This window comes from Opisthocomus hoazin, chromosome 8 (genome assembly GCF_030867145.1).
Source record: "Opisthocomus hoazin isolate bOpiHoa1 chromosome 8, bOpiHoa1.hap1, whole genome shotgun sequence".
Taxonomy (NCBI): Eukaryota; Metazoa; Chordata; class Aves; order Opisthocomiformes; family Opisthocomidae; genus Opisthocomus; species Opisthocomus hoazin.
The window spans coordinates 22,384,939-22,401,185 of NC_134421.1; the positions used below are offsets into that span (position 1 = coordinate 22,384,939).

Consider the following 16,247-nt stretch of genomic DNA (forward strand, 5'->3'; position numbering starts at 1 on the left):
GGGACCTCTGTGGGTCATCTAGTCCAACCCCCCTACCGAAGCAGGGTCACCTACAGCAGGCTGCACAGGACCTTGTCCAGGCAGGTCTTGAATATCTCCAGAGAGGGAGACTCCACCACCTCCCTGGGCAGCCTGTTCCAGTGCTCCGTCACCCTGAGAGTGAAGTTCTTCCTCATGTTCAGACGAAACTTCCTGTGCTTCAGTTTGTGCCCATTGCCCCTTGTCCTGTTGCTGGGCACCACTGAAAAGAGTCTGGCCCTGTCCTTCTGACACACGCCCTTAAGGTATTTATAGGCATTTATAAGTTCCCCTCTCAGCCTTCTCTTCTTCAGGCTGAACAAGCGCAGCTCCCTCAGCCTTTCACCATAGGACAGATGCTCCAGTCCCCTCATCATCCTCGTAGCCCTCCGCTGGACTCTCTCCAGTAGTTCTTCATCTTTCTTGAACTGGGGAGCGCCCAGAACTGGACGCAGCACTCCAGACGGGGTCTTACCAGGGCGGAGTAGAGGGGGAGGAGAACCTCCCTCGACCTGCTGGCCACACTCCTCCTAATGCATCCCAGGATCCCATTAGCTTTCTTGGCAGCCAGGGCACACTGCTGGCTCATGGTCAACTTGTTATCCACCAGTACACCCAGGTCCCTCTCCAGAGAGCTGCTCTCCAGCAGGTCCACCCCAGGCCTGTACTGAGGCATGGGCTTGTTCCTCCCCAGGTGCAGGACCCTACACTTGCCCTTGTTGAACCTCATCAGGTTCCTCTCTGCCCAACTTTCCAGCCTGTCCAGGTCACGCTGAATGGCAGCACAGCCTTCTGGTGTATCCACCACTCCTCCCAGTTTTGTATCGTCAGCAAACTTGCTGAGGGTACATTCTAACTCTTCATCCAGGTCGTTGATGAGGAAGTTGAACAAGACTGGGCCCAGTACTGACCCCTGGGGGACACCACTATTAACAGGCCTCCAACTAGACTCAGAGCTGCTGATGACAACCCTCTGAGCTCTGCCATTCAGCCAGTTCTCAGTCCACCTCACCGACCACTCATCCAGCCCACACTTCCTGACCTTCCCTAGGAGGATGTTGTGGGAGACCGTGTCGAAAGCCTTGCTGAAGTCTAAGTAGACAACATCCATGGCTCTCCCCTCATCTACCCATCCGGTCATGCCATCGTAGAAAGCTATCAGATTGGTCAGGCATGATTTCCCCTTGGTGAATCCATGCTGACTACTCCTGATGACCTTCTTTTCCTCCACTTGCTTGATGATGACCTCCAGAATGAGCTGCTCCATCACCTTTCCCAGGATGGAGGTGAGGCTGACCGGCCTGTAGTTCCCTGGGTCCTCCTTCTTACCCTTTTTGAAGACTGGAGTGACATTGGCTTTTCTCCAGTCCTCAGGCACCTCTCCTGTCCTCCAGGACCTCTCAAAGATGATGGAGAGTGGCTCAGCAATGACAGCCGCCAGCTCCCTCAGCACTCGTGGGTGCATTCCATCGGGCCCATGGATTTGTGGGCGTCCAGATTGCTTAAGCGATCCTTCACGCAGTCCTCCTCGACCAAGGGAAGGTCATCCTCTCTGTAGGCTTCCTCCCTTGCCTCCAGGGCCTGGGATTCCTGAGGGCCTGCCTTGGCACTGAAGACTGAAGCAAAGAAGGCATTCAGAAGCTCTGCCTTCTCTGCATCCTCCGTCACCAGGACATCCACCTCATTCAGCAGTGGCCCCCCATTGTCCCTAGCCTTCCTTTTGCTCCTGATGTAGTTAAAGAAGCCTTTCTTGTTGTTTCTGACATCCCTTGCCAGATTCAGATTTCAGAAGTGTTGCTCGTGCATATCCAGCCGAGGTGGACTGAAGTTGGGTTTTTAATGTGTGAAAGACTCTCTCTCCGCGCATTGATTCTCGCATGCAAAATTACAGAAACATATCACCTCACTTCACATAGGTATTCTGGAAATAAATACTACATACAGCATTTCTGGTGAATGAACACCACAAACATTCCCTTACATTATTATTTCTGTCTTCTGAACAGTATTTGCCTAAGGTACTCCAAGTAATGTTAATGGACATACATTAGACAGTGAAGATAAAATAAAAGAATGGTTGTTTTTTCCTTCTGGGAGATTAATCTACAGTATGGAGGAATAAAGGGTTCTCTGGTTATAACAGATAGTGACTGAGTAGTTAGGTTAAACAGCGCATATGCCTGGACTGTAGAAAATTACAAAATTAATTTTCTTTATTTGAAAATTGTAGAATTAACTTTCCCCTAAAGGCATTCAGAGACTGTATCAGTATATGGCAGGTCTTAGAATCATCATTCAGAATTTAGGGATTTTTAATATAAAACCAGAACCAAATCTTTTGATAAAAGTGTGTAAAGCTCAAGTACTTTCTATACCTCCAGGAATTTTTCACTGTCACATTGAGAAAGTAAGTCTTCAGTCACTCCATTTTGCTTTAGAAAGTTTTAAAAGCATTAACAGCTTCCTTAATCCTTGTTGCTCTGCCTTTTTTAGATGCTGATGTCCCATAGAAAAGATCAGAGTAAAATTTAAAAAGCTGTCTGAATCTTAGTGACCTGCCTCCCGTCAGTAGTGTAGGATATGGAGGAGGACTGGCTGTTTGGTTCCTCTCAGGACTGTAGATTTATTAGATCCAAGAAGAACTTTCTTTTTCCATTTATTTGCATTTCACCCTTTCACAGAAGAATTAGTTGAAGTGAGAAAATCTTTTGGAACTTCCAAAATGTAAATTTTAAGCAATTTAAATTTTTAAATTTTCACTATAGAACATGATCCTGCTGTCAGTCCTCATGACTAGGAGAATCTTGCATGATTTTACTTGTTTGCTTCTAAATCCACTGAAGCACGGGAATGATTTCAGTTTTTTGATAAACAGTACCCACCATGAGTTTAACCGCAAATATGAAGACCGCTTGAAAATGTTTGCAATATTTCTTTTCTGTTGAGGACTGAAGAGTTGCTTTCACTTTTCACCATTACATCAGAAGAGGCAGTGACTTTCTTTAAGTGGGGGGTGGGAGGATATTTGCTTATTTAATTTCAGTAGATAATGCTTACAGGAGACACAATTAGGTGTTCTTACCCCAAAATAATCCTTTTGTGGCATTCCATACTCAGAACTGGTACAGGTTGCTGCAGGAAAGAAACAAAATGATGGAAGAATTACCCTAAGCCCATTTTTCTAGCACAATGTCTGCTAAGTTTTATGACAGAATCTGCTGGCGTGTCAGTCCTGTTAGACACCAGAAATATTTCTCTAGGAACCTTACACTTGCAAAGTAGTATTTACTTACTTGTTTAGTCTGGAGTTAATTTGTCTCCTTCCAATTAGATTTAACACAAAAGGTGGAAGGGAAAATATCTTGGGAAAAGACTACATCCAGTCACATGATGGAGATGAATTTTTCTTTAGCTCACATGCTTTCAGGATCACATTCCTAATGATGTGTAGCTGTTTCAAAGGCAATTAGTTGTCACTATTCTTGATCCTATGAGCCATATAACTAAATCCTCACATACCTGAAAGTCACGTTCAGTACCTCGAACAGAAGGGATATTCTGGCAATGATTCATCGGCCAGAAATTACAATTTCAGGGATTTCACTGCTCTGCTACAGGATGGGGCTGGGCTGCACATGCAGCAGAGTCCTAAGGTAAGAGCATCGCTTTAGCAGGCCCTGCTGATTTGCTGTCTTCCGTAGCTGGAGACTGGAAGATTACTGAAAATGTGCTGTGCCAAGCCAGCTGTTTGACTGTCACAAGACAGCCTTGGGCAAAGAGAAGGGTGTAAAGGGAGTGCCTGGAAGGCTTTGCATCTCTATAAATGGCTACTGGCGTACTAGCTGTGGTCTTCAGACTACTGTTTGCAGAAGTTGACTCCTCGCGGTGTTTCTTACATTGCTCTAAAAGCAGCGTCATGAAGCGATGCATATTGCATGTCAACGACAGCCCTGCAAGATGTGTTGCTTCTTTACAAACTTGTTAATCTCTTGTCCATTTGAAATCATGCTTTCAGAATGACTAAATTACTATATAGGACAAAATACTCCTCTGTGAAATGATGTGTTCAGCGGAGTCCAATGTATCACATAACTGCTAAATTGCTCTGACGGCTTCTGTATCTGCAGAGCTAGACCAAAAACTCCTAGTTTTGTTGATGGAAGGCCATATATTTAGAGAGAAGGAGTGACTGTTAGAAATAATCTTTTATCTGACATAATTTGGCAGCTCATTTGTGATTCCATTTCTGAAAAATAAAATCTATGTGATTTGTCGTGCTACTATGACAGTAAAATAATTACATTAAGAACGATGGATAATGAAAATTACAGACCACGTAAAGTGAGTTTAAATCACTGCTAAAAATCATGTTTAGCGTGTTTGAAAATTTGGCACCAAACAGTTGAAAAAGAATGATCTGCTACATATCTTCTGCAGTTTTTAGGAAACAAATGGTTCATAGCTGCTTATTCTGCTTTTGCCACTGATCTTGATTTCATCCTTCACTTCCCACCCAAATGCTGTTTGTGCATACAATATTCCAATAAATGTCAGTGTGCTGAAACAATGCTGTTCTGCTGCGACACAGAGAACAGAGCTGTATCATCAAGACTGACGTAAACATTGCAAGTGCTGCTTTTATTTGAACTCTTCAAAATGTCTGGCTGTGTTTATAAAAAGCTATGTAAAACATAAACATAGATAAAAGAAATATAAGGAGGTAAAGCAGTGTCCTCCACTAAAATGATGAAGTTGCCACAGCTACCAAATAATGATTTCCGTATGCTTAGAATTAGTGAATCTGTGTGGACTTTAGCATATCTTATACGGAGCAGGTATAATAATGTAGGGTGGGGGTTTTTTTTCAGATCACCCAGGTCTAGAAAATGTGGTACAGATTGAGAAATTTCAAGAAAAAGCTTACATGGAGTTCCAAGACTACGTAACAAAAGCATATCCAGATGATACTTACAGGTCTGTGAAGTTACATGCTTACTTGATTGATTCTTTTTTCAGAGCACCAGTGATACTGATTTGTATGGTATTTCTTGTAATAAATATATACATTTTCTTCTTACCTCCTTAAAGGTAAGAAATTATCTTTAAAGCACTTCAACTATTATGCATGTACTCGTACATATTATGATTATTATTTATCTACTCATTATTAATTTCCAAAAATGAAATACTGGAAATAAATATTTTTAATGTTTTCATTTTGAATTGCACCTACTTGTAATATTTCCTCATTTAGTCTAAGTCCAAACTTTATAGAGTCCATGTCATTGACAGGCATATTCATATTTTTTGTACTGTTGAAGACATGACTGAACATAAATTTAATACTCTGCTGATGTAAATATTTAAGCCTTTCATGAAGTAGTGACTTTTGACCAGTGTTGACCCTTGTTAATTTTTTCTCTTCTCTTACTGATGATTGTGAGTAACTCCAGAATCTGTGATGACGAGTAACTTTTTACCAAACTTATTTTCCAGACTGTCTAGACTTCTTCTCCGATTGCCTGCTCTTAGGCTGATGAATGCTGCCATCACTGAAGAGCTATTCTTTGCAGGACTAATTGGAAATGTTCAGATTGATAGCATCATCCCATATATTCTGCGAATGGAGACAGCGGACTACAACTCTCAGATAATTGGTCATGCCGTATAAAAGCAGCAGTTGAGGATTCTGTACCATGGCAGTCATGGTGATGTAAATGCATACCCTGTCTCCAAGAGATGGCAATAAGCCTTCCCACGCACCTTTTCAAAGAAGGCTGATATTCCTTCTTTCCAGTACACTTGGGAAACATGGTGGAGTGTATTAAGGAATATAGGATCACTTCCTATTTTTCATCTGATCTTCAAGGACCTGTAAATTAACTTGATACTGAAGAAAGTCAAGAATTGTCCATCCTATTTTTGTAGATAGATGAACTTGGAATATTTGTTTATGAAGTCCAGGCTTGTGAAGAAACTGAAGAAACTTTGACTGAACTAAGGTATCTCAACTTAGTTGATGTTTTAGACAAATAAATTAACTTTCCTCTCTGAGTTGTGTTTTCAGTGTTTTGCTACTAGTTCTTTCTTACTGATCAAATAGAAAATACATGATCAAACATCCTGAAAAGGCCAGTGTTTGTATGGAAACGAGACCTTTATAATCAAACTTAGTTTTTCCTGTTGTGTTGAGGAGAGATTTGTTTCTTGTTGAATGAAACACTGGACACCGTTAGAAGCGCAGGGAAAGTAGAGGAAGTTAACATTTTAAAATATTCTGATGGTCTGTTGGTGCAGTTGATCAAAAGTGAAGCAGCAAAGGGTCAGTACTGACTGTTTTGTGGACGCACGGCAATACCGTGTTGTAGTATGACGTCTTGGGTAGACATCAGCTGTTTCATACTGTGAAAGACTAACTGCACATATTCAAAGACAGCATCCTCTTGTTTTTTCTGGTCTCAGAAGTTAAAACTTTTTCACATTACCCCTCCCTCTTTCATGCTCAGTGCACAACGATGGCAGCATTCCAGATGCCTCTTCACTCATCTTCATGTCTTTATTTTTTGATTATTTTTAGCCTTTGGCTATGTAGTTCTCTTTTCCAACCAGTCTCGTATGATTATTTTTTAAATTTGAGTTTGTCAAATCCAGTGCCCCTCCCTGTGGGAGCATGGTCTCTGCTGCTTTTCCTTTCCTTATTAGAAATGGGTCTAGATACCTCATATATGTTGCCTGAATCATACTCCATAGCTCCATCTAAGGATAGATTTAAATGTTTTTCTCTCTTGAGGCAGGTGCCTCACTGACAAGTAACGCTGACATACGGTTGCTACTTGCTTCCTTTTGCAACAGGAAGTTACACATCCCTTGCACATTTAATACCTGTTGCTTAAAGTGAGAGAAGAATCCTGGTAAAAGTGGTGGTCTACCTCTGACACTAGCATTTAGGAATTTCTAAATCTTGGATCAAGGCCGAGTTCTGTTTATCACGAACCTTCTCTTTCTCTGGAAGCGAATCAAGAAACTCATGGGTGCACCAGAAATTTCTTAGCCGGAAGATCAGCTGAAATGGGGCCCTTTGCCCCCTCTGCACTAGCAGCTCCAAGGCTACCCTAACTCCGAAAGACTACTAGATGAGGCTTGGATGAGTTCTGTAGGTTTTCACCTGAGGATCTCAACCAGCCAAAAAGAATCAGAGAACTCCCTCTGACACTGAATTTCTGTGTTCTTTTCAATTCCACTAACTGAGCTGCTTGGATCTTCGTCCGCCTACGCTCTGTAATCTGAGGCTGTACTGCTGCAGCGGTCGTGTCCAGTACCACAGGCCAATGCACTCAGTGCTGAGGATGCCTGATGGGATGAAACCATCGCCCCTGCTCTGCCTCAGCACTTGCTGAAGGACAACCTTCAGTGTCGGAGCTGGCCGTGGCTGCTGAGCTCTTCCCATATTGCACCTGCCGAAGGGTGCAAGATTCAAGCTCTTCATCTGTGTTCCCCAGAGAGCAGCATGAGGATTACTTCTCTGCGTCTCAGGAGGCGTGCATCTCATCAGCAGGGTTTATGGAAATATGAAAGACAGTTGCTGCCAATATGCTGTGCTTATCCTCTCCCTAGGGGTTAGAGGCCCATCTTGTTATCTGTGGGACCAAATTGCAGGTGGAAGTCTATCATTCTTCAGTTCAGCTCTCCTTAGGAATTCTGACCCTGCTTTTTAGCCCTGTGCCATCCCTAACCCACTTCTGGCCCTAAGGGCTCGGGAGATTTACAGTCCTCTAGGTTAAACCTTTTAAGGAAGCTGACAGCACGTTACTCTGGAGTATTTTGGAGGTGGTTTCCTGGGCATTCCAATACTCTTAGGAGAGTTTTACTCCAATATTCTCCAGATTCATGTAACCCAGATAATAGTAAGATGGAAATAAAAGCTTGTTTTCCTTCTAAATGCAGTACGTTGTGCAAATCTCTCTCACATCCTTGCAGAAATCTTCTATTCCACAGCTTGAGACTCAGGTGTGATAGGCAGTTCTTTGTTTACAGCTGGCCGAAAGATTCAGCTGGTGCAGCCTCTTGCATGGTACTGTCCAGCTTCAGAAACAGCTCAGAAAATACTGGTGTTTCTACAGACGTAAATCTTTAGCGATTGAATCCCTCAGCTCATCCATCTTTATCATAGAACAGCCCAGGTTTGAAGGGACCTTGAAAGATCATCCAGTCCAACCTTTCATGGGAGAGGGAGCCTAGATGAGATTATCTAGCACCTGTCCAATTGCATGTTGAAAACCTTAAGCGATGGGGACTCCACCACGTCCCTGAGGAAGGTAATTATTCTCAGCATAAAAAAATTTTCTTACATTGAGATCTCCAAGACTTTTCAAAGATAATAGACAGTGGCCTTGCACCAGTGCCAGCCACTTAATGCCCTAGGGTGGATTTCCTCAGGGCCCATGGATTTATGTGGGTTGAGCTCTTGCGAGAGGCTGAAGACCAGCTCTTCCTCCACTGCTGGTGGGTCGACACATGCATTGTCGTAGCTGCTTGATCCCATGCTCGGCAGTCCAGCTATGCTGGTCAAGACAGAGGCAAAGAAGACACTGAGAACCTCTGCCTTGCCAGCGTTACTAGTGAGTCATTTCCCTGCCCTGTTAGGCAATGGGGCTGTGTCTTCCCTGTGCTTCTGCTTACTGCTCACATATCTGAAGAACCCTTTCTTGTCATTCTTGACATCTTTGGCCAATTTCAGTTCTAGCTGAGCCTTAGTCTTCCTGACAGCACCTCTGCATACACTAGTGAGGTTCTTGTAGTCCTTGATGGGTATTTAGCTGCCTTTCCATAGCTGGTTTGCTTATTTTTTAGCTTTTCCGTCACAGCACTGTTTTGGAGGAGATGGCCTCAGAACCTTATTTTCTCTGGATTTCTGTTCTTCCTTCCTTTTTGTGTCATAGTCTGTTTGAATACAAGTTAGCCTACTTCAGTAATGTGTGGACTGCCATTACCACTGACTGCTGGGTCAAGACTACTTTCTTAGGAAGTGCTGACTCAAGAGAACAAGATCCTTGGTCATGTTTTACATCAGGTTGTTTAAATTCAGGTGTTTGAAACATATCCTTGCTGTTCTTGTTGAAGCCCATCGACTCTGCTGGCCAGCAGAAGATCCAAATGCCGATGGCTTACTTTTTTCCCTCCCATGCCTTTTACTTGGCCTTCATCTGGGATTTTTGTCAGATCACTGAATCAGGAAATTGACCCTTCCATTGTTTGTTTTTTTTAAATCCTGTATTTTCAGGTACGAGATATCTCTTCATGTGTTGGGTAACAAAAGAATATTGTGTTCTTATTTGCATGGGAGAGATACTTTCAGATTATCTTTAATCTGGTTCTCTTGACCAGCTGAGAAGTCAAACAGGATAACTATCTCCAAACTAGGTAATGGACTGTATTACCTCTCTTGAACAGTATACTTGAGTCACCATCAGTAATCAGGATATATTCGTCTTGTTCACAGACTACATTTGAGGCTTTGCTCAATAATAGCTCTGTTTCATATCTTTGCAAACTGGACAACTATTTCAAGAAATCTTCAACCAAAGAACCACGCGGTCTCTGCCAGCCACCTTCTTCTGAGAATACTGGGACACTTGATTATCTGTGGTGTGGCAAATTATATGGATATGCACATAAAGAAGAGTTGCTTATCTCAAAGGGATTCTAGCTACTTGTGTGTTGTCCATATATGTCATAACCATATACCCTTCTCCCATACTATGTGTGGCTGACAGAATAACTCTATGTTTGCTGTCAAGTCAAGGAAAAGGGAGAAAGAGGAGTACATACCCACAGCATTGTGAGGGCCAAAAAAACTCCATTTTTGTGATCTTGGCTACCTCTGGTGTTTGGACCTCTGTAGAGCAAATGTGTATACACACAATGCATTGCAAAGAGCTCTGGCTAGTGGTAAGTAACCTTTTTTCCCCAAAAGTTTTCTTACATTTTTTCATAATAATAAATTTTCATCATAAGTTCCGTATTGATTTAAAGGTAGGGTGCAGCTGATCTATGCTGTCTGGCAAGTAATCTCTGTTGTCTTCACGATGATCTAGAAGCTGGATCCCCTGCTGTAGGTTGTTGCTTCAGTGTTACTCACTTTGCTCATCAAGATTTTTCATTAATCATTTAAAAATAATTTCATCAATCATTCTTAAACTACAAATTCATGCTTTTGATAAGGAATGAGGCATAACTGGGTTTTCTCAGGAATGGGAGCTTTAAAACAGGTAAATGAATACAGGGATGAACATACTTTTTTCCTTATTTCTAGATGTTAACCATTGCAACCCATCTGAGAATAATGCAGCAGCTCATGGCAAGGCTAAACAGTGAAGTTCTGGTTCTGTTGGTTTGTTTTTTTAAGATAACTGCTGCTCAGTTAAATGGAACATGTTAAATTACCTTGAACTCAGGCCCTTAGTGTTTCTAACAGCTATTTTTTTATGATGACGTGACCTCACATGACCACCTGTGTGATTTATTGTCTTTTATAGTCTTGTGAATAAATGTTCTTTGCTACTGAATGAAAGGCTGGCTAATATTACTAGTTTCTTTCAGGCTGTTCAGTAACGTTAATCAGCTAACCAAAATGTGAATGTTGAAGCTCACTCCACCATGGATGTTAAAATATCTCATTATTTTTGTGACCTCTTCCTTTCGCCTTTAATTTAGTTTTCAACTTTTTGATGTTCAGCAGTCTGACAGTTTTCATACCCAATCAGGATTTAACCAAATAGTGGCATTTGCAAGCCAAAAAATAAGAAGTCTCTTTGCCAATGAAAGGAACCGTTTAAACGGCTTTAAAATTTTCAATGTTAAGAGAAAAAAAATCATTTTAATATAAATCATATGAAAGGAAAAACAGTTTTATACATTTTAGAATCCTGTCATTTAAAGATGGGAGCAATGTTGCACGTAATAAGCTTACTAGTTCAAACATTTTTCTTGAAAATATATGTTGTACATGTATACGTGGGTTTAGGTTGCTTGTTTCATACTGGTAGAGTTCCTGGTGCAAATAACTGTTATATTTTAAATTTTTTTTCAAAAGTGCATTCATTACAATACCTTCTGCAGTTAGAAACTTGCCTGTCCATTCATTTATTCTCTTTGTGTGATCTTCAGTGTCAGTGAAAATCAGTCTGTTCCTTTTGAAACTGCTCTGTTCATTTTGTTCAGCCTTTGCGGTTTGCTAGTACATCAGTTTCAGTGTAAGCATTACAATGTCACTGTAGTTGTCTTGCTGTCGTGTAAAAAAAAATCACTGTAAATGTCTTGAAACCTGGCTAAATTGGTAAATTCTATTTTGGCTGTATTTTTTAAAATAAATTGTAACTTTCTATTATAGGAAACAATTGCAATAACCTATTACTTTGTTAGTGTTTTGTATAGATTGGCTTACAGACCTAAAACGGTGTATATGATTACAAAGAGTTTGTGGATCTTTCACACTTTTATCACACAAAGTAGTATTGTCAATTATATTCAATGTCTGGGATTTGTCATAGCTGCAATAGCTTGCTGTTTGCTAATCTTTGTTGCTGTTAACCCTCTGTTTCCATGCTTACTACTTTCTGGGTTATGAATTTGAAAATATAATAATTTATTGTAAAATTTAATCTACCAATTTTTTTATTTTTAAAACACTACATAGTAATATGTATTGTACTGAATCCTGTTCACAGATCTTCATGTCATCTAATGCAATAATGTGTATTTGGAAATAATTATTTGATTCATTATGGATCAGTTTTAGGTCAGAATTTAGAGTATGGTTGAACATATTTTTCAATGAAATATAGACTTAAGATGTTCAGGTTTCATTATCTCAGTTTTAAATATTACTGGATAAATCACAAGTTTAGGTCTATTCCAGAACTGATTTCTCAATGCTAACTGAAAATGTGTAATTTTTTTTAGTCTTCGTCTTCCATTAGAAATGAATGTGGCGTTTGCATGAATGTGCAGATAATCCAGCATCCCAAATGAGAAATGAGATACATTCTTTCCATGTTTAAATTCTGAAATGCATGAAGTAAATTAATTACCCTCTGACACACTGCAGAGAAAATGTTTGTAAGGTGCACTGATAAAAGGTAAAGTTTGGATGATGCAATGAGTTTACTAATTATGAGAGCTGGAAACAAGCATTTAGAGTCTCCTCTCCATCAAAACTTACTCCAGGCTCTCCCTTGGCTCTGTTTTAAAAACCTGCCTTTCTCGGTACTTAGAATCAGAATCATAGAGTGGATTGGGTTGGAAGGGACTTTCAAAGATCATCTAGTCCAGTCCCCCTTCCATGGGCAGGGACACCTTCCACTAGATCAGGTTGCTCAAAGCCCCATCCAGCCTGCGCTTGAACACGTGAGGGAGGGGGCAGCCACAGCTTCTCCGGGCAACCTGTTCCAGTGCTTCACCACCCTCACCGTACAGAATTTCTTCCTTATGTCCAATCTAAATCTATCCTCTTGCAGTTTGAAACCATTGCCCCTCATGCTGTCACTACAGGCCCTGGTAAAAAGTCTCTATCTTTCTTACAAGCCTCCTTTAAGTACTGAAAGATCTCCCTGGAGCCTTCTCCAGGCTGAACAGCCCCAACTCTCTCAGCCTTTCCTCACAGCAGAGGTGTTCCATCCCTCTCATCATTTTTGTGGCCCTCCTCTGGACCCGCCCTAACTTCTACAGAGCCCTGTTTCCCCAGTCAGACTGCTAATGACTTGCTCACTGTTTCTCATACCAGCAACTTCCCACAGCCTTTTGGTCACCTCAGAAGGGAAGAGCTCTCTAGAAAAAAGCACTCTCCTAGTGAACAGCAACAACTTGTCTGGGAACTCTCCAACTTGATTTCCCCGTGGCATCTCCCTTTTTCCCTCTACTCAAATAACCCCAAAGAACATTTGTACTTCATCATATGAATCCATCTCTCATGAGCTCCTCTGTTTTTCTTCATATATGTACAGGCTTGCATTGACACAGGCGTGTGAACAGCCCTGCTCAGCCACCTCATTCCTCCTGCACCCTCTGAGCTCTCTAGCGTAAAGCTCTACCCTCGCTCTGCTATACAATGGCTAATACAGAATACAGTTTTCTCCTGCGTGCATCTTTATCAGAAGTCAGGGTTGTGCATTTCAGCTTGTGTAGGAACCGAGTGTGTCCTCTGAGTCACTGCACGGGAGATGAAAGCAAGTCCTTTGGAGCACTAGAGTATCACCCTCTTCAAGTATCGACATCTGGACGCTTAAGGTTTTTGTGGCTGTTGATGCTGGCTGAATAATGCATTTCTTTATTATTTTTTAGTAATTGGATCTTGTAGCAATGCTTGCTCAAGTGTATTTTCAAGTTAACTGCTTGGATTAGGGGAAGGTGGGTGGGATGCTAATAAGGAGAGGAGAGTGTGGCTTGTGTGCAGTGGTAGGGAAAGGGAGAATAGCACAGAAGCTATATTCTGAGGATGCTTTTCACTAAACTTTTGTGGCGGAGTTCCCTGTGAGAGCAGAAAAACTGCATGGAGCCACTCCACCATGGGTTCTTCTGAATTAATACAGCACGTTTTGCTCAGCAGAACTGTCCGCTGGTCACCCGGAGGACCAAACTGCCACGCTCTGAACCTCCTGGGAACACCAGCTTCCTAAACAAGAAAGTTGGTTGGCAAGAGGCTTATGAGCAGCCGACCCTGTGGCTTTGACCCTGCAGATTTCTGGTGCTCCCGCAGTCTAATCCCTTACATGAAGCTGTTGATGAGGTGTCTAAGCTCCTTCACGACAACTTCAATTCTGCTTCATCTTAGGGTTTTGCAAGGGAGCCCACTGAATAGCCACATACTTTGGCTAATGAAGGCTAGCTAAGGAACAACTGTAAAACGAGGTTTTCTTTCACCCTGTAACCAGGGGAATTTTGCCACTGGGAAATGGAAGATAAAGGTAGAGTTACTGCTGGAGACATAACCCGAACAGCTCCCACAAAGTGGCAGGTGTTTTCTAAAAGTGCCAGTACATTTATGATTCTGGGGTTTTTGAGTGTTTTACTGTTGTCACAGAGGTATACACATATTTGAATGTTTCTTGAAAATTATAATACACGTATGTTTTTTAGTGACATTACGCTTTAGTTCCAGTCTATGAATTAACCTTTTAAAGCAACTGAACCCAAGTGACAAAAATGTCTTCATTGTGCTTTTGGGAAATAATATGGATTATAGGGCTGGCTAAAAAATTGATTAGTGAAAGCGTTAGAGATTGTGTTGTTTGGACTAGAGGGAGAGAAACTCTGGTTAGAGACTGGGCTCGAGGATTATGGGACACTGAATTGTGGAGACTTGTGTTGTGGATCAGACTTTGCTTCTGGGAACTTTGCAATTTTAGAAGGATGGGGCAGGAAGTGATAACATTTTCAAAATCTACATGGTTTTGTGATATTTGTTGGTCTCTTCTGTTGGATTTGTTTTGTAGTTTAATTAAGAAAAGGAATTCCAATTAATGTTGCAAATGTATGCTCCACAGTTGCGAACCATTGCAGAATAAATTTATGTGACTTTCCATACCCAGAATAGAGTGAATTGCAGTGGAATAGACAAAGATAATAAAAATAGTTCTGCTAAGGTAAAATGTAAATACTGAATTACTCTGTAGATCGGGTTGATTTTTGCACTTTCTGAGAATATATGAACTTGGGTTTTTCAAGATCAGTTGTACCACTGAATAAAGTTCCTTAAGTAAGAAATAAAATATGTAGGTTCAGCGAGACTGGTGTGTACTATCAAAGTCAAGGGAAGGTGCACGTCATCCTTTGAGACATTCGGGAAACAGATTTGTTTATCTTTGGAAAATACCTTCTTGTTTGTTACACTCTGAATCCATCTTAGAAAAGAAGCAACTAACTTGTGTGTTCAGACTTGAGAGGGTTTTTTTAGGCCTGAGAAAGAGTTCTGTCAGTAATTCTGTGCCATTTACTTGGAACACATGAGAAAAACAAGGCAGCACACAGATGCCCCAAGAAATTCTTAGGAAGACACTATACTTTTATTTGCACGCCACTGTATTCGACCGTGACATTTGCACTGAATTCAGGGAGAATTTCAAACAGAGTAGTAAGATTCTTTTTTCAACCTCAGTGACCAAACACATTAACAAAAGCAGTTTAAGTAGATGTGATGGGACTTGAGGAGTTATGAGCTAATGAAATTCTCAGTGGAGATCTCACTTGACCCAATTAATGGAGAAAAATAGTAAAAAGAAAAATCAAAATGTAATTCAAAGATGCTGTAAAATGTTCCTGCTACTAAGAATAGATTTCCACAAAATCTTCTGTAGGATCAAAGTCACACTGAGAAGTTGATCCCTTTTCCCAGTTTTGTGTCATAATGCCCTATCCTCCACAGTGGCCTCAGTCTAAGAACCATGGTGCCATGTGGATCAGTGAAGTTTAACCCATGGGAGAAAGAGCGGCCTGTGTTATTTCACTGCCAGCAGAGAAAATGCTCATGGAATTATACTCTTAGTCAATGAAAATGATCCCAGTTACATGAATCAGGAGTAGGCTTAGAAACTGGTTCAAGAGTTGAATCTATCCAATGCTTCAAAAGTTGACCGACCTAATTTAAACTACATTTCTTTCGTATTTTACACTCTGACATCAGTAATTTATATCAAAATAATGTTTTCTGTGTATGAAGTTACAGACAACAAAATGAGTGAATTGACTGTAAATGTTCCTGGTTTTCTGCCTGCTGATATACAATTATCTCAGTGTATTTTAATGTTTACTAAATTTTTTAAGAGATTTGATTGTGAAAATGCAAATAACCTGCCACAAGTGTACTGAAGCCTGAGACTTACCGCAAAACAGAAGCTGTAGTTACAGGACAGAGCACTGAATCAGCAAGGCTTATGTTTTGTGTTTTATGTTTGAACACAAAATCACTTGTGTTCAAATGAAAACAAATTTGAACGGGAAACTTGACCACTAGACTTTATGTTGAAAGGGGTATTATATTTCAACACTATGAACCCGGCTGACAGACTTTTTTCCCAGTCTCATTTCCCTTTCAGGTTTAACACTACCTACTTCGTTTTTCACTTCGACTCCTGCTTTGTCCGTTCCCAAATCCCCAGATCCGACGATGTCCGCTCCCACCCAGCAGCCTGGCCTCTCAGTACTGACAGCCAGGCTCCACTGATCGGCCAACGCTC

The 16,247-nt window shown here is 41.2% G+C and overlaps 1 protein-coding gene across 5 annotated transcripts in view; it reads left to right on the forward strand.

Moving 5' to 3' along the window:
• The window catches only part of NR2C1 (nuclear receptor subfamily 2 group C member 1), a 64,006-nt gene extending 49,262 nt beyond the window's left edge, over positions 1-14,744 (forward strand). For 4 of the 5 annotated variants that reach the window (XM_075428082.1, XM_075428084.1, XM_075428085.1 and 1 more), the window contains 2 exons: positions 4,887-4,992; positions 5,515-6,072. In XM_075428082.1, coding sequence (XP_075284197.1) covers positions 4,887-4,992; positions 5,515-5,689 — 281 coding nt within the window. In that variant the 3' untranslated portion in view covers positions 5,690-6,072. Of the gene's footprint in view, positions 1-4,886; positions 4,993-5,514; positions 6,073-13,019 lie in introns of those variants that run through there. The other variant, XR_012764723.1, reaches the window with a different exon arrangement.
• The last annotated feature ends 1,503 nt before the right edge of the window (positions 14,745-16,247 follow it).